Raw genomic sequence first — 17,132 nt, 5'->3', positions numbered from 1 at the left:
TCCACTCCAGGAGCACGGTATATCTCTCCATCTGTTGTGTCATCTTAGATTTCTTTCACCAGTGTTTTATAGTTTTCTGCATACAGGACTTTTGCCTCCTTAGGTAGGTTTATTCCTAGGTATTTTATTCTTTTTGTTGCAATAGTAAGTGGGACTGTTTCCTTAATTTCTCTTTCTGACCTTTCATTGTTAGTGTATAGGAATGCAAGACATTTCTGTGCATTAATTTTGTATCCTGGAAGGAGAAATTACAACTGACACCACAGAAATACAAAGGATCATAAGAGACTACTACAAGCAACTATATGCCAATAAAGCGAACAACCTGGAAGAAACGGACAAATTCTTGGAAAGGTACAACTTTCCAAGACTGAACCAAGAAGAATTAGAAAATATAAACAGACCAATCACAAGTAATGAAATTGAAACTGTAATTAAAAATCTTCCAACAAACAAAAGTCCAGGACCAGATGGCTTTATAGGCAAATTCTATCAAACATTTAGAGAAGAGTTAACAACTATCCTTCTCAAGCTCTTCCAAAAAATTTCAGAGGGAGGAACACTCCCAAACTCGTTCTATGAGGCCACTGTCACCCTATATCTTTTTGAATTATAGTTTTGTTTGGCTATATTCCCAAGAGTGGGATTGCTGGATCATATGATAATTCTATTTTTAGTTTTCTGAGGAGTGTACATACTGTTTTCCACAGTGGCTGCACCAACTCACATTCTAACCAACAATGTAGGAGAGTTCCCTTTTCTCCACACCCTCTCCAGCATTTGTTATTTGTAGACTTTTTAATGATGGCCCTTCTGACCAGAGTGAGGTGGTACCTCACTGCAGTTTTGATTTGCATTTCTCTAGTAATTAGCCATGTTGAGCATCTTTTTATGTGCCTATTGGCCATTTGTATTTCTCCTTTGGAGAAATGTCTCTTTAGGTCTTCTGTCCATTTTTTGATTGGGTTGTGTGCTTCTTTGTTGTTGAGTTGTTTGCATATTTTGGAAATTAAGCCCTTGTCGGTCGCATCGTTTGCAAGTGTTTTCTCCCATTCTGTAGGTTGTATTTGCATTTTGTTTATGTTTTCCTTTGCTGTGCAGAAGCTTGTAAGTTTGATTTGGTCCCATTTGTTTATTTTTGTTTTTATTCCTATTGCCTTGGGAGACTGACCTAAGAAAACATTGGTATGATTTATGTCAGAGAATGTTTTGCCTATGTTCTCCTATAGGAGTTTTATGGTGTCATGTCTTATGTTTAAGTCTTTAAGCCATTTTTAGTTTGTTTTTGTGTATGGTGAGAGGGTGTGTTCTAACCTCATTGATTTACATGCAGCTGTCCGGCTTTCCCAACACTACTTGCTGAAGAGACTCTCTCAAAGACTCCATTTTGAGAAAAAACCCTGAGTGGAAGAGGGCTGAATAGTAGTTGGTAGTAATCCACCCACAGAATAACTGAGTATCACATGATGTTGACTGATAGAGTTGGGTATGAAGCAGGGTAAGTTGTCAGTGGGGCTGAGAGGTGGTTCTCCAAAGATGAGGATCACTGAATGGGATGAGTAAGTTTCAGAACCAGTACATGATCAACACTACAATCTAACACAGAATCTTTATATTAGAAATATGCTTTATTCAACACAACAAAAGAAAGCAAAGAGAGCAGAGAAAAACATTGTAGGGATATAACTGCTGCTGAGAGGGTGGTGTCAATACCATTTAGGGACACTGCATGGGAAGATAACTTATTTGTTCTGTGGGGAACTCCTGAGTCTAGCTAGAATGGGCAGGACAGTTAAAGGGAAGATTCCCTGCTCTGTTTTCATGATCTCGATTGTCAGTTTTCAAGGAGGGCATAGGTCATTTTCTTCCTAGAATCATGGTAGACTGATGACACTGATAATAAGATGGGAACATCAATAGGATGTCTACATATGTTCATGACACTGATTGGTGACCTTCTGATAGTGAGTAATGGAGGCTTGGGTGAAGCCAGTATAGACAGAGGAAATGAGGACTTACCACTTCTGCTCTAACTCATAGGCCAAGAGAAGTTGGAGACAGGAGAGAAGCAGCAACCCAAGAAGAGGGCAATGCAGCTGGATAGGGGGTTGAGACAATGTGGGACCAAGTACCAACAGGAGGACTTCAGTGCTTGTAGTTCTTCCTGCTGGAGGAGGAGGTGGTGGTTTATTTGACGGTGGAACTGCTGTCCCTGGAGGAGCTGAGGCCACCCACTATGGCTCTGCCACTGCCGGAACTGAAGCCACCTCCAACGCTGTGACCACTGCTGTAGGAATAGCCATTGCCTCTGCCCAGGCCTAAGCTACTGCTGATACCACTGACACTGCCATAGCCACTAGAGATGGTAGGCTGCATGTGGCCATGGTCTGTCTCAGATCAGTCTCTGGATCATGTGGTTGAGCTCAGCAGTCTCCTGCTTGGTGTTATACATGTCATCCCTTTGTCTATGTACCTTGACCTGCAGCTCCTTACACTGTAGTCCAGAAGAATAGAGAAGCAGTGTGCATTGGGGTAGATACAGTGTTTATGGGCTTTCACATGCCAAAAATGGCTTTCAATTCCCAGCCATCTAATAAACTCACACCAAACGATGCGACATCTCTAGAAATAGTAGATGGCACAAGATTATTTGCTGCTGCACAACTGAATAGTTCTGTATGATCATTGAGCACCTAGTTTTTCAATAAACTAGTGATGTTCTTAGTGATATCTATGGGATTTCACAATCAGGAAGAGGTTGAAGGCAAAACTCAGTAGGGCAATGTCATTAAACTCTTTTTTCTTTTTATTCAATAGGCCCAATTGTAAATTGTTTAATTGTCTACATGAACTGAGCAATGACAGACCTCCTATGAAATCATCCAGGGTCTTTGTATTTCAAACTCCACTCAAAAAACTGCGGTAGGCTGGTGCAGCTGAGTGTAACCACCTGGGGCGCGGGCACAGGATTTCTCTCCCGCTGCTGGCAACTGCTCACCTTGGTCTCGTGTAAGGACTTGGCCTCAGCCTGCCTCATTTGAGCAATCTCCCCATATAGGCCTTTGACCTCAGAAATGGTGCTGTCCAGGTCCAGATTATGGTTGTTGTCCACGGAGAGGACCGCAGAAATGTCTGAGCTGTAGGATTGCATCTGAGAGCACTCCTACCAGATATGGATTGTTAGTACCTCTGCTTCCAGTGATACATCTATGAGATCCAACTCCCAAACATTCCATCCACTCAGACTCTTAAGTAGAAAAATGAACAAACCAATGAACAAACAGGGTAAGGTTCTCTCCATCTCAAAGTAAGAATATAAGTGATCAATTTGATCGTTAAGGGTATTTATCTTGGTGTGCAGTTCAACCTCATTCATGCAGCATCCTCATCCTGGGAAAGGAGGAACAACTCAGAGTCAGCCGACCCCTACTCCCAGCCCACCCAATATCTTCTCCTCCCATGTGTGGGCTCTTCCAGCCTTCGACAAAGGAATGGGGACACCTAATATTGCTAAGCTCACCTTCAGTGTTACAGGTTCATTCGGTGCGGTTGCAGGCCTATTGATTTCTTCTTCATTTCCAGAGAGGGTACTGAAAGACGCTTGAGCCAGTGAGCAAAGGATTTTGAAAGCCAATGGAAATTTTCATTTCCATTGGATATTTTTCCTAAGCAATGATGCCCTCAAATGGACCTAGTCACTCGGTAGACTTGAAGTGTGGTTTTCAGAAAACTGAGCTCACTTCTCTCCTGTAACTCACTTGTTCTTGAAGTCCTCCACCAGATCCTGCATGTGTCTGAGTTATGAATCCGGGAAGCCACTAAAGAAGAGGAGAGATTCCTTCCACCCCCTGAGGTTGTTGATGTACTGCTCAAACGTAGGCATCAGGGTCAGCCTCATGGGCTTGGATCCCTGCTGCTGAAGGAGGGTCCACTTGGTATCCAGGCCCTTGTTCTGCTGCTCCAGGAACCACATCTGCAGGAAGGCAAGAGAGTCGTTTGCTAGACATAGAAAGAAAGGAACAAGTGTCTGTATTACCAGGTTTCCAAGTAGGCTGGGGTGGTGTCCATGGTGCTGGGCTACTAAGGGAATATACAGAGGCTCAGATTGGGCGGTATGCTCCCCTGATATTCTTCCTTCTCAACCGGCAGATCTCATTGATGAAATGTCCCCATAGACTTTTGAGCTGTTCCTGCCCTATAAGTTATTGTGCCTATCAGTGATTTTTTCATCACTTCCTCTCTTTCTCTTGAGAAGCAGAATCAAAAATGTAATTTAAAATAGTTTTTACCTGATGTATTATACAAAGCTTTTATTTTCTAAAATAAAAGGGATGTTAAATGTTATCTAATGATTAGATTCTAATCTAAACTCCCATTTAGTGCATATATCTCTTCTAAAACACTCTTGATAGATGGTCGTACTCTGTTTCTAGAATAACTTTTTTTTAAAAAAACAAATTATAGGGGCTTCCCTGGTGGCGCAGTGGTTGAGAGGCCGCCTGCCGATGCAGGGGACACGGGTTCGTGCCCTGGTCCGGGAAGATCCCATATGCCGTGGAGTGGCTAGGCACGTGAGCCATGGCCGCTGAACCTGCGCGTCCGGAGCCTGTGCTCTGCAACGGGAGAAGCCACAGCAGTGAGAGGCCCGCGTACCACACACACACACACACACAAAACCAACAAATTATAAATATTTGCACATCTCAAATGTTTCTTTTTCTCACCTGGATGGAAAATAATTCCACTTTTATTTTCTTCTCTTTGTTTTTCATTTTTTTTCTTCCTGCTGGAAAGGTAGGCCAGAACCTCAGAGAAGGTAGTGACTGGCCTTTTCTTTGTATCCCATTGTAGACCCATTAGTGGTAAGTGTTAATCCACTTCATTCTCTCTTTTCCTTTTCTTTGCTTCAGGGTTATCAAGAGTTGAGAATTCTTCCCAGGCAGGAATGAAGACATTTAAGGGATCAGTAGCTGTAAATGATTTCCATCACCTTTTGCCTGTGGTCCATATGGAGCCTGTCCTGCATCCCAGTGTAGAGCTAGCCCAAGTCCCCTCCTCCCTCTCTCCCGAGACTCCCCCTGGTAGGACATTGGTTGCGTCTCTCGACTGGGGACTCTGAAATCCCAGTGGAGGGCAGGTGCTCCCGGCTCACCTTGTCAATGAAGGAGGCGAACCTGTTGTTGAGGGTCTTGATCTGCTCCTGCTCCTCAGTCTTGATTCGCTGGATGGTGGGGTCGATTTGCAGGTTGAGGGGAGTCAGGAGACGCTGGTTGATGGTGACCTCTTGGATGCCTCCAGGGGGGCAGGTGAGGGAGCCATAGCCACCACCAAAGCCAGCTCCACTACCGAGCCCAAAGCCACCACCAGCTCCACTGCCGAAACCAAATCCACTCCCGGCTCCACCTCCAAAGCCAAGGCCGCCTCCAGCTCTGCCGCCATATCCGCCACCGAAGGCACAGCTGCCCCCTCCGAGGGAGATCCTCTTGGAGCCCCCTATGCCATAGAGGCTGCGGCTGCCAAAGCTAGCTCCTCCACCCACTCCAGTGAAGCCTCCACTGCCCCTGGAGCGGCACACGGACATGCTGCTGAAGCCAGAGCGGTTGACCCCAGGGACTCTGGCTGAGCCGGCACTGAAGACACGGCGGCTGCCGCTTTGGCTTCTCACGGTGGAGTTGGAAGTCATGGTTCCTGAAGTCGAAGAGGGGAGGGCGTGAGAGGGGGAGGGTAGAGCTGAGATGAAAAGTATAAGATAGGTTTCCAGCAGCCAGTGTACAGGGAGGAATGCACTTGGCTCAGTGCTGGAAAGTAAGCCTGCAGGTTGGGAAGGACTGGGCTTTACAAACAGTGAGATCATACCTGGGTTATTAGAAGATATAAAATACGAAGAATGCTTTTTGGCTTCCTTTAGCCAGGGAAAAATTCTCCTGCCTTTGATCTTTGATTTATATCAATACAACAAGACTATTCTCAATTCACTGAGGCTGGGAGTTAGACTGTCTCAAACAAAGGTTCAATATGGGTTGCTTGTGTATCAGAATGAACGTGCCCATCATCCCAATTTTGCAATTATTATGTCAAGGCCAGATTTATTTCATCCATAATTCCAATCTGATCTTTTGTAACAGCTGAGAACTTAGAAATCTAACAGCATTCTATTGCTTATGCCCTAATAGAAAGATTACCATTTCCCTAATGATTACAAATATGTTAAAGTTGACTTGTTTTTTCTGTATATAAAAATCTGAACAGATAGAAAAGTAGACCAACATAATAGACCCCTATTTGTCTATTAAGGATGGATACACATCACCCAGATTTTGCAATTATTATCTTAAGGCCGACTTTATTTTATCCATAGCTCCACCTACTTTCTTCATCCACCTTAAGTTATTTGAAAGGAAATTCCAGAAGAAAGGTCATATGATTTCATATTCAATTCAGTATTTATGTCTAAATAACAGACTCTTTAGAAAATGACCAAAATGCTTTTTTTACTTTATTTTATTTTTTTAAACATTTATTTTTATTATTATTATTTTTGGCCACAATGCACGGCATGTGGGATCCTAGTTCTCCCCGACAAAGGATGGAGCCCTAGTCCCCTGCATTGGAAGTGCAGAGTCTCAACCACCAGACTGCCAGGGAAGTCCCCAAAATGCTATTTTTATATCTTAAAAATTTAACAGTAATTCTTTAACATCACTAAGTTTAGTGAACATTCAAATTTCCCTTTATTCTTACTTATTTTTATAATTTAATTCAGGGTCCAAATAAGGTCCATACATGTTTATTTGGATGATACATCCTTTAAATAATACATCCTTTACATCATTTAGCTGTTCATCTTTTTGGCCATTTATTTGTTAAATAAACTAGGTTAACTGTCCTGTAGAGTTTTCCATTCTTTGGCTTTTGTGATTGCATCCTCTGATGTCATTCCATATGTTACTCTCTCCTCTATATTCCTGTAATCTGGAATCTTAAATCTGGAAGAATAATAAGTTTATTTTCCAGAAGTAGATGTAGTTGAAAGTGTATAAGATTGAGTATTACATTATATACATCCATAAATATATATATTTGCAGAGTGGTTGCATCATTTTCTTTTCTGGTTTTTTTTGGTTTTTTTTTTTTTGCAGTACGTGGGCCTCTCACTGCTGTGGCCTCTCCCGTTGCAGAGCACAGTCTCCGGACTCGCAGGCCCAGTGGCCATGGCTCACGGGCCCAGCTGCTCCGCGGCATGTAGGATCTTCCCGTACCAGGGCACGAACTCATGTCCCCTTCATCGGCAGGCGGACTCTCAACCACTGCGCCACCAGGGAAGCCCTGGTTGCAACATTTTGAGTTTCCAACAGCAGTGTATGAGTGTTCTGTTTGCTCCATATTGTTGCCTTGGTATCCTCAATTACTTTGTTAGCCATTCTAATAGTATGTGGTTTTATCTCTGTGGGCTTTTAAAATTTAATTTATTTAAACTTAAAAAAAAGCCTCACGAAAACAGTTCACCCATTTCTCCCACTCCCATCCCTTCCCCCGCCTCTGGCAACCATCAATCTGATCTCTGTGTCTATGAGCTTAGTTTTTAAATTTTTGAAAATTTCTTTTGTAGATTCCACATATAAGAGACTTTGCAGTACTTGTCTTTCTCTGTCTGACTTATGTCACTTAACATAATGCCCTAGAGATCCATCCATGTTGTCACAAGTGGCAAGATTTCATTCTTTATACCCATATACAATATTTACACATTTAAAAAATGCCTAAATTGTGCACATTTGTCTATCAAAATAAATTTCAGGGCAAATCCCCAGCCACCTAATTGAAGATGTTTCTGTGCTTTGGGGGGGACAATTTGTGTGTATGAGTTTGCGTATGAGTGTGTATACTCCTCCTTTAGGTGTTTCAATTATTCTTGTGTTGAATCTACTTTGTCTTCTTTATCTATATATCCTCTTGACCCTCCTTTAACCCCTCGTTAACTCCCTCTATGACCCCCGATTCTCTTTTCTCCATATTCTCCCATACGCCCTTTGTTGTGCATTCAGCACGTCTATTGTCCTTTGTACTGACATCAACTTGGCCTTCATTTCCCTGCTGGCTTTGTTTTTCTCTCTGCCTCATATCTGACTTCTGTTAGTAATGGCTTATCTCTTATTGTCTCATTATATACTTTTTCTTCTCTAATTTTGTAGAGGGTTTGTTTTATTTTGGCAATATTTTATAGTGACTTTGTTCTGATGAGTGATCATTATCTGCCTTTTGTTTTTCCTGTTCATTTCATTTTTGAATGTGTATTCTCTTTAGTGAGTCCTGGACCAGTTCCTTTCTGACTAGTGCTCATCTTTGAATGACGTGAACTCCTTCTAGACCAGTCATTTGCAGAAAGTATTCTGGGGAGTGAGCTGGGGCCATATTCAGGTTAACAGGCTGTGCGAATAATTCTCTTATTCCTTAAAAACCTTGCCCAACAAATCACTGCAGAGTGACAAATTCACATTCTCTCTGCTTTTTGTCCCTCTTTTTAACAAAATGTTGCCAATAGGCCTTGTTTCTGATTTGTTATTCAATTCTACTTCCCAGTTTCTAGAAAGATCATGACTAATGTGGTCCTGCCTCAGGTCCTACTCCCAGTTCTGACTGTTGCAAACAAGGGATTCTTGGATTTGCACCTGAGGACCTGTCCTTCACATTGACCTAGTTGTGTTAAATGAGTCAGCAGTGCCTGGCATGCAGTAAAACCTCAACTTCAGGCTGCTCCTATAGCTTGTGTTCAGCTACTGTCTTGATGAAGATTTTCTTGTATACCAGGAGCTAAAAAAACAACAACAACCAAAAGCCAAAATAACAAACTGAGAACAACCAACTCTCCCTGTGACTGGATACTCCTTCACCACTTAGTGGGGCTTGCTCTGAACCTAGAGATCAGCCCAAGGTTAATGCTTAAGACCTTCTCAAGAATTTTCTGAGCAGGTGTCTTGTCTGGACCTAGGCACAGTTTTCTAAATTCTCTCATATACACAGCTGCTCCTGAATGTCCTCATTTCCCAGACTCTCACTCCAGCTTAGCCTCTAGACCTTAGATGGTCAGAGGGTCTATTGTATATCTTCTCCCGTAGTCTTTTGCCCCAGGCCTCTGTGGGTTTGTAGTCTGCCCTACAGTGTTTACTAACTGTACCTGCTGCTTCTCTTGCCTGCATTTGGATTTATGTGGAACAAAGGTGAGAATCCTGTATTATTTCTTCAGGAATGCCCCAGATGTGTTTGAAGAGACTTGCACAGTAATTTGCAAATAATCTGCATCTGCTCTCTGGTTCAAGATGCATGTGCTGGGTGGTGGAGGGTGACCAAGAGGAGCAAATGGGTTTGAGAGGGGACTGGAGGGTGGGAGAGGGGTGGGGGAAAGTTCTAGAATAAGGCTGCTGCTTTCTCAAGACTACAACTACACCAGGTATAGGGCAGGGCAAGTGCTAGGAAAATTGTCACAAAGCTTTGCTATCGTTTTGAAGGTGGATTTTCTTGATTGGGCATTTGCTTGTTTGCTGTAAACTCTTGAGTGTTTTCCAGAGCTCCTGCAAAGTTTGTTCAGACAGCTTCTGGTTGTTTTTTCGATGTTTCTTTGGCAAAAGGAGAGCTTGATGGTTTACAGTCTGCCGTTTCGCTATCAGCACATGTACCATAAGATTTTAATAAGATAAATCCATGTGTACATATTATTTTGCAACCTGTTTATTATTCATTGATATATTCCATATATATTTCCTGGTCAGTATTTTCTTTCCATTATTCCTCACGGGTACATAATAATATAAATACTAAGTGGGCTTAGATTTTGGAACCAAATCATCACATACCAGCTGTGGGGGAAGTTCTGGGCAAAGTGAGGAGGTACCAATGTGAGAGGCTGCCCACTTTCCTGGGGGAATGGTTATAGGTGAATACAGCAGAATACTGATACAAAAGGATCCAGATTCACCCTCTTTATATTATGGAATACAAGAAACTTTCGCTTGTGTTGTAAGAGCCTGGGGGCAAGGGAGATACTGGTCACTCATGAGGAAATAGGGAAAGGTGTGGACAAAAGGCAGCACTAGTGAATGATGAGCCTTGCACCATATCCTGAGTTTTCGTTACCCATTCAGAGAAGTCACAGTAGCCAGAGCACGCCAGAGAGATGAAGGATTCAGCTTCATCCATCTCTGCAAGAGTCTTAAGGTGTGAGAAGGTAGATATTCCCATTCTCGTTTTGCCTTCACACTTTAAAAACCAGAATCTGAGTTTGGTGGTGATTTGACCAGCTCTCCTGCTTTTAATTTTCCCTGCTGGGAAGATGGGATTCACATCCATGTACATACTCCTTCCTGCATTTGTAGTATTTCTTCAGAATACATTTCTAGAAATAGAATTTCAGCTCAGCAGTATATCCACTTTAACTACCCTTGATACACCTTGTCAGGCAAGTATGTTGGTCATGAAGTTAAGTCTAAATAAAAATCAAACATCTTACTCTCTTGTTAAATGTCATTTTGCTATGTTAGACCAGAAATATCTTTCCCCTACTGGACATTGAGAGTTGATCCCTTGGGCATGGCTGGAGTGATATTAGAGAAGAAGGAAGAGAAACTCAACCATTACTTCTTGGTATGGGCAATTAAAAGGAGAGTATACAATATGGTGAACCATATTCTTCCCATTACACTTGCCAAACATTTAGATGAAATCTTATCTGTGAAGGAAATCTGAGCATAAGGATGCCAAACTGCTGTTTGTTGAAGTTCTCTAAAGGAGGGGGGCGACGCACATGGCAATTGGGAGTATGCTTCATTCCTGAAAAGGCATTTGCCCGATGAAAACCGCAAGAACCATTGGTAACAAAGCAAGGCAATATGAAACCATGCATTATAGTACAAATCTGCTTTATTTAGCAATACAAGTGAGCAAAGAGCAGAGGAAGCATCACAGGGATACAGACCCCCGTACATCATAGAACTAGTCACTTGTGCTTTCATGATCACTGCAAGGGAGGAACACAACACCTGTGAGATGGGACATACTGGGCCAGTGGAAATCTAGGGGGATTGTCCTGTTCTGGAGTAGGACCCAGACAGGGACCTTCCGATGGTGAGCAATGGAAGCTCAGATGCAGCAGGTGTGGCAGAGAGGACATGAGGGCACTCAGCAACTTCAGTTCTAACTCAAGGAGTAAGAGAAGAAAGAAGCAGGAGAGAGGAAGCAACTGGAGGAAAGGGCAGTGAAGCCGGAGAGGGAGCCTGAGACGCTGTGGGACCACGAGCCCGTGGCAGGTGTTCAAGGCCTGTAGCCCTTCCTGCCGGAGGAGGAGGAGGTGGTGCTGAATTTGACGGTGGAACTGCTGCCCCCGGAGGAGCTGAGGCCACCACCTATTGCTCTGCCACCGCTGGAACTGAAGTCACCTCCAACGCTGAGACCACTGCCGTAGGAGTAGCCACCGCCTCCGCCCATGCCGTAGCCGCTGCTGACACCGCCTCCGCCCATGCCGTAGCCGCTGCTGACACCGCCAGCACCGCCAGCACCGCCATAGCCAATGGAGGTGGTGGACTGTACCACGGCTGGAGAGGCAAGGGGACAAGGCCATGACAAGACATGGTGAGCTCACTCTGCCACACAGAGTCCAGTCAGAAGAGCACAAGGGCAAGGGAGGGAGGCAAGTGAAGGTACTTACAGATGTTGACTTGTCCAGCGCCTTCCCCATACAGCCTAGGAGAGAGGAGACACAGCCATTATGAGACCTCAGAGCCAGAGCTGGACCAGCGTGGGAAGCTTTGGCGTGAGGAGAGCCCATGGGGAACGTGCCTTCTACGTGGTTTTCTGGGAGTGGCATTATGGCCACGACTAGAGTGCCTTCCAGTGGTGCTCACTGGCTGGACGCCTTGGAGATGGACCCAGATGTTTGAGGAGGTTGTGTGAGTTACTCACCTGCACTCCTCGCCCTCCAGCAGCTTCCTGTAGGTGGCGATCTCCACGTCCAGGGCCAGCTTGACATTCATGAGCTCCTGGTAGTCCTTCAGTAGCTGCGCCATGTCCTGCTTGGCCTTCTGCAGGGCGTTCTCCAGCTCGGCCAGCTTGTTCTTGGCATCCCTGAGGGCCAGCTCCCCACGCTGCTCTGCATCGGCGATGGCGGATTGCAGGCTGGTGCACTAGAGGGGAAGATGGGCAGATGAACCTGCAATCTGGACTCCTGAGGAGATGAACCATGCTTCTTCTTTCCCAGTGAGGAAGAGCTCTAGAGCCCAGATTCCATGGAAAAGGAGGTTTGATTCTTTTTGTCCAGTCTTTTTCCATTCTGCAACCCTGAACTAGGCTAGGAGCTCCCTATACGCCTCTGTGTTAACCACCCTAATGAAGATGGAGGTGGTGAGTGCTGGAAGATACTACAGCAGACCCAAGACCAGGGGACATTGGAAGAAATGGACCCACTGGCTTCTTCTGAATGTTGACAGTTTGGGTAAGTGCATGTGGGTGCACACTAACTCACACAAAACCACAGACACCCACAGTGAGGAGATGATTTCACTTTAAACAGCTGCGACCTTGCCTTCCTTCCACTTCACATTTTTGGAAAACCCTCATTTGTCCTGTGTCTTTACTCAGCTTCTTTTTCACATCGAATCTGAGCATATTTGCAGCACTCTTCCTCACACTTTCTGGCCTGAACTTTTCTTTGCCAACTACTGTCTTGAGTTCCTAAATCAATCATTCCTCTTATTGAATCTCACTTCAGTGCCTCAAGACTGTACCTTTGTACTGTCGACCAGTCGGGATTGGTCCTGTCATGCATTTGTTTCCTGCTCTTGGGTTGGGATCCATCTCTCCAAACTGTGGGAACTCACTAAGGGAGGAAGTACATGTCCTCCCCTCCCTGCTGTTCCCTCAGTGCCCAGGAGTTCCCTACATGGTGGTTGATGATCCCTGGTGGTCTAGGAAGGAAAGGATGCTTTTCTCCTCCATGGTCCCCACCATACCTGCTTCTTGACGTGGTCGATCTCAGATCTCAGCCTCTGGATCATGCGGTTGATCTCAGCGATCTCCTGTTTGGTGTTGCACAGGTCGTCCCCATATCTGCACGCTGAACTCTGCAGCTCCTCGTACTGTAAACCAGAGGGAGAGAGGATGGTGTTCATGGGCTTCACAGGACACTAATCAAGGTTTTCACAAATCGAAACTAATGGTTTCTCCACAAGGTGTTTTAAGAAAATTGGTGTTACAAGGTCATGGACACTGTACACCCATCACACACCACCCTTGGTAGGACCACTGACTGCCTGGTTCTCTTCAGGACCAGAACATCCTCTGTACTGTTTCTGAGAACCAGCATCAGGGTGAAGCTAAAGCAAAGATCCCTTGGCCTTTATCTATGGTAGCTTTTGTCCTACATTTAGGTTCCTTGACTTACTAGACTTGGACATAAATACTGTAAAGATCTACTCTGTTGGTTCAGGGTACACGTTCTTTGAGTGGACCCCCGCTTCCTAGATGTAGATTTCCCGAGTGAAGTCTCGGGAAGCCTTGCTGGTCTTCCGGGGGGAGGTACAGGGATTCTTCAACAGCTTCCCCCTCACTGCTCACCTTGCACTTGTACCAGGACTCAGCCTCCTCCCGGCTCCTGCGAGCGATCTCCTCATATTGGGCTTTGACTTCAGCGATGATGCTGTCCAGGTCCAGGGTGCGGTTGTTGTCCATGGAGAGGACGACAGAAGTATCTGAGACGTGGGTTTGCATCTGAGCCAGTTCCTGCAGAACATGAGATCGTCAGATCCTCTTTTCCCATGACATTTACAGAGGTACCCAAGCCTAAGATTTTCCATCCTTTGCAAATCTCTTTAGAGTCAATAAAACAGTGTGGAAAGATGCTTACTGCTTCATAGAGGGCTCTGAGGAAGTTGATCTCATCTATGAGAGCGTCTGCATTGGCTTGTAGATCAACCTTAGTCATGTAAGCAACATCCACATCCTAGGGAAGAAGCCAAAAACTTGAGATCAGATGAGCCAAGCCCTCCTTCCCAGTCTGCTCCTCCTTTAGTCTCGCTGATTATTCTTTTCTCAGAGTCCTCTCCGTCGGCAAAGAAACATGAACCCCTGATCTTACTCATCTTACCTTCTTTAGATTCACAAATTCATTCTCTGCTGATGTGCGCTTGTTGATTTCATCTTCATATCTGGAATTAGAAAGGGTAAAACCTAATTGAGTCAGTGGTGAAGATGATACAGAAAAGGCAGCCTGGGATCCCAACTTCCCACAATGGATATATCCAAATGGAGCTTTCCTGCCAGTAAGCCTAAAAGATGAATTCTGTGGTCCCTAAATTGTTTACATCTTTACTCTCCCCATCTACCTGTATGGCCCTTTTGTTCTTTGGGGTTTGTGTTTAGGCAAGAATTGTGGTTTCATTTCCATGGACACGTTTTACTAAGAATCATGCCCTCATTTGGACCTGGTCATCTAATAGACTTGAAGCGTGGGCTTCAGGAAACTGAGCCCTTTTCTCTCCTGTAACTCACTTCTTCTTGAAGTCCTCTACCGTGTCCTGCATCCCCCTGAGCTCTGAGTCCAGACGGCTTCTCTCTGAGACAAGGTAGTCCAGCTGTCTCCTGAGATTGTTGATGTACTGCTCGAACAAAGGCTCCAGGCTCTGCCTCACGGTCTTTGTGCCCTGCTCCTGCAGCAGGGCCCACTTGGTTTCCAGGACCTTGTTCTGCTGCTCCAGGAATCGGACCTGGAGAAAGACAAGATGGTTATTTGTCCAACAAAGGAAAGAAGGAAGGAAGGAAGGAAGGAAGGAAGGAAGGAAGAAGGAAGGAAGGAAGGAAGGAAGGAAGGAAGAGAGGTGAGTTGACTGTCCCCAAGCAGATCTGATGGTCCCCATGGTGCTGGGCTACTCCAGAGCATGTACAGAGGCTCAGGCTGACAGCTCTGCTCCCCTGACTGTTTTCCTTCACACCACACAGATCTCACTGGCCAAGTTTCCCCAGGGAGCTATCAGATAGTCCCTCTTCTCAATTACGGAGCCTGTCAGTCAGTGACTTTCAACATTTCTTTTCTTCCTCTTGATAAGCACAATCACAAATGTACTTTAAAATAGTATTTCTCTCGTATATTGGGCAGAGTTATTTTATAGGGTGTATCTCAGTTAAAGGGATGTCAAATGTTTAGAATCTAATGGTTAAATTCCAACCCTATTGATGATTGGATTTAATCTTCTTTCCCATCTAGTGTATGAGTCCCTCTAAAACAAGCTCCCTTAATGCTCATGATCTGGTTCTACAAGTTAAGTATTTCTATGCACATATACATGTTTCTGAGTCTTTTTTTCCTGTAATTTCCCTTGGTTTTTTATCGTCTTTCCTTCCCCGCCACCACCCCAGCTAAGGCTCAAGTGCTGTTTCCACTGTAATTCCCTTTTTAATTTCTTAGACCCTTCAGAAGATCAAGCTAACTCGTTCCGTTCTCTCAGTTCCTTTCCTTTGCTTGAGGGTTATCAAGAGTGGAGAATGCTTCCCAGACAGGAATGAAGACATTTAAGGGATCAGTAGCTGTAAATGATTTTTATCACCTTCTACCTGTGGCCCACATGGAGCCTGTCCTGCATCCCAGTGGAGAGCTAGCCCGAGTCCCTTCCTCCCTCTCTCCCGAGACTCCCCCTGGTAGGACATTGGTTGCGTCTCTCGACTGGGGACTCTGAAATCCCAGTGGAGGGCAGGTGCTCCCGGCTCACCTTGTCGATGAAGGAGGCGAACCTGTTGTTGAGGGTCTTGATCTGCTCCCGCTCCTCAGTCTTGATTCGCTGGATGGTGGGGTCGATTTGCAGGTTGAGGGGAGTCAGGAGACTCTGGTTGATGGTGACCTCTTGGATGCCTCCAGGGGGGCAGATGGAGAAGCCAGAGCCCCCATAGCCACCACTAAAGCCAGCTCCACCACCGAGCCAAATGCCACCACCAGCTCCACTGCCGAAACCAAATCCACTCCCGTCTCCACATCCAAAACCAAGGCCGCCTCCAGCTCTGCCGCCATATCCGCCACCGAAGGCACAGCTGCCCCCTCCGAGGGAGATCCTCTTGGAGCTCCCTATACCATAGAGGCTGCGGCTGCCAAAGCTAGCTCCTCCACCCACTCCAGTGAAGCCTCCACTGCCCCTGGAGCGGCACACGGACATGCTGCTGAAGCCAGAGCGGTTGACCCCAGGGACTCTGGCTGAGCCGGCACTGAAGACACGGCGGCTGCCGCTTTGGCTTCTCACGGTGGATCTAGAAGTCATGATTCCTGAAGTCGAAGAGGCTGAGGAGGGCGTGAGAGGTGGAGGGTAGAGCTGAGAGGAGCAGATCGGTGAGATGAGGTTCCCAGCAGTGGCTTATATATGGGGAAAATGGGCTGGGCTCAGTGCTGGAAGGTGAGCCTGCAGATTGAGAAGGCTGGGCTTTACAAAGAGTGAGATCACATGTGGTTTATTAGAAAAGTTATGAAATCTGAAGATCGCATTTTAGATTTCCTTTAGTCAGGGAAAATTTCTCCTGCCTTCCAGCTTTGACTGCTCTCAGTACAATAAGACTAGTCTGAATTCACTTAGCTGGGAGTTAGTCAGTGACTCACACAGAGGTTCTCCATGTTACGCTCGTGTATGAAATGTACTGAAGCTCCTCTGCCTTGGTGTTTCACCCACAAGGCAGAAATACTGGATATAAAATAACCTATTGCTTATCCCTTACCTATAATTATTAGTGTTTTCACTGATTACAGAAGTTAAACATGACTTTTTTTTGCTTTCATTAAAAATTTCCCACAGGTAGATATGTAGATTTACAATATAATGGGCCTCTGTATATCTATCACTGGATTTTATACAAAGTATTAACTCATGGTCAGCCTTATTTTTTCTATACTCCTACCCAATTCCCTATCAATCTTAAAATATTCAAAAGCAAATCCCAGAGGTCATATCATTTCTTTAGTATAGAATTCAACATTTATTTTGTAAATGAGGTGCTTTTTAAATACATAACCAAATACCATTTATATATCCTTAATATTTATGTATTCATTAACATTAAGGAGTATCTATTCAATCTTGAACTAAATCTGTTTGTGTTATTTATATTTTATG

General features: G+C 44.8%; 2 protein-coding genes across 2 annotated transcripts; both read right to left on the bottom strand.

The window, feature by feature from the left end:
* Nucleotides 1–2,187: 2,187 nt before the first annotated feature.
* On the bottom strand, nucleotides 2,188–5,683 carry LOC138842855 (keratin, type II cytoskeletal 6A-like). Its single transcript, XM_070046538.1, is given in 7 exon segments — nucleotides 2,188–2,398; nucleotides 2,400–2,494; nucleotides 2,999–3,165; nucleotides 3,301–3,384; nucleotides 3,502–3,576; nucleotides 3,757–3,973; nucleotides 5,153–5,683. Coding segments are annotated over 7 exon segments (1,380 nt in total).
* Nucleotides 5,684–11,304: 5,621 nt separating this feature from the next.
* On the bottom strand, nucleotides 11,305–16,289 carry LOC115850486 (keratin, type II cytoskeletal 6A-like). The gene is made up of 9 exons (XM_060305528.1): nucleotides 15,750–16,289; nucleotides 14,536–14,750; nucleotides 14,132–14,192; nucleotides 13,892–13,987; nucleotides 13,603–13,767; nucleotides 12,999–13,124; nucleotides 11,953–12,173; nucleotides 11,699–11,733; nucleotides 11,305–11,585 (listed from the first exon to the last, which is right to left on the bottom strand). The coding sequence occupies exons 1-9, from the start codon at nucleotides 16,287–16,289 to the stop codon at nucleotides 11,305–11,307; spliced, it is 1,740 nt and encodes a 579-aa protein (XP_060161511.1).
* Between the last annotated feature and the right edge of the window lie 843 nt (nucleotides 16,290–17,132).

Source organism: Globicephala melas, chromosome 10 (assembly GCF_963455315.2).
Source record: "Globicephala melas chromosome 10, mGloMel1.2, whole genome shotgun sequence".
NCBI classification, from domain to species: domain Eukaryota; kingdom Metazoa; phylum Chordata; class Mammalia; order Artiodactyla; family Delphinidae; genus Globicephala; species Globicephala melas.
Note: the sequence above shows the minus strand (reverse complement) of the source record. Positions and strands in the feature narration are given on the sequence as shown.

Bases quoted from the DNA above. Each gene is read 5' to 3' on its own strand.
- LOC115850486 (XM_060305528.1), bottom strand. From the start codon at position 16,289: ATGACTTCTAGATCCACCGTGAGAAGCCAAAGCGGCAGCCGCCGTGTC. The intron at 14,751-15,749 runs GTGAGCCGGGAG...GTCTTTCTCCAG, and splicing joins TCGCCTCCTTCATCGACAAG to GTCCGATTCCTGGAGCAGCA. The intron at 14,193-14,535 runs GTGAGTTACAGG...TTCTAATTCCAG, and splicing joins GTAGAGGACTTCAAGAAGAA to ATATGAAGATGAAATCAACA.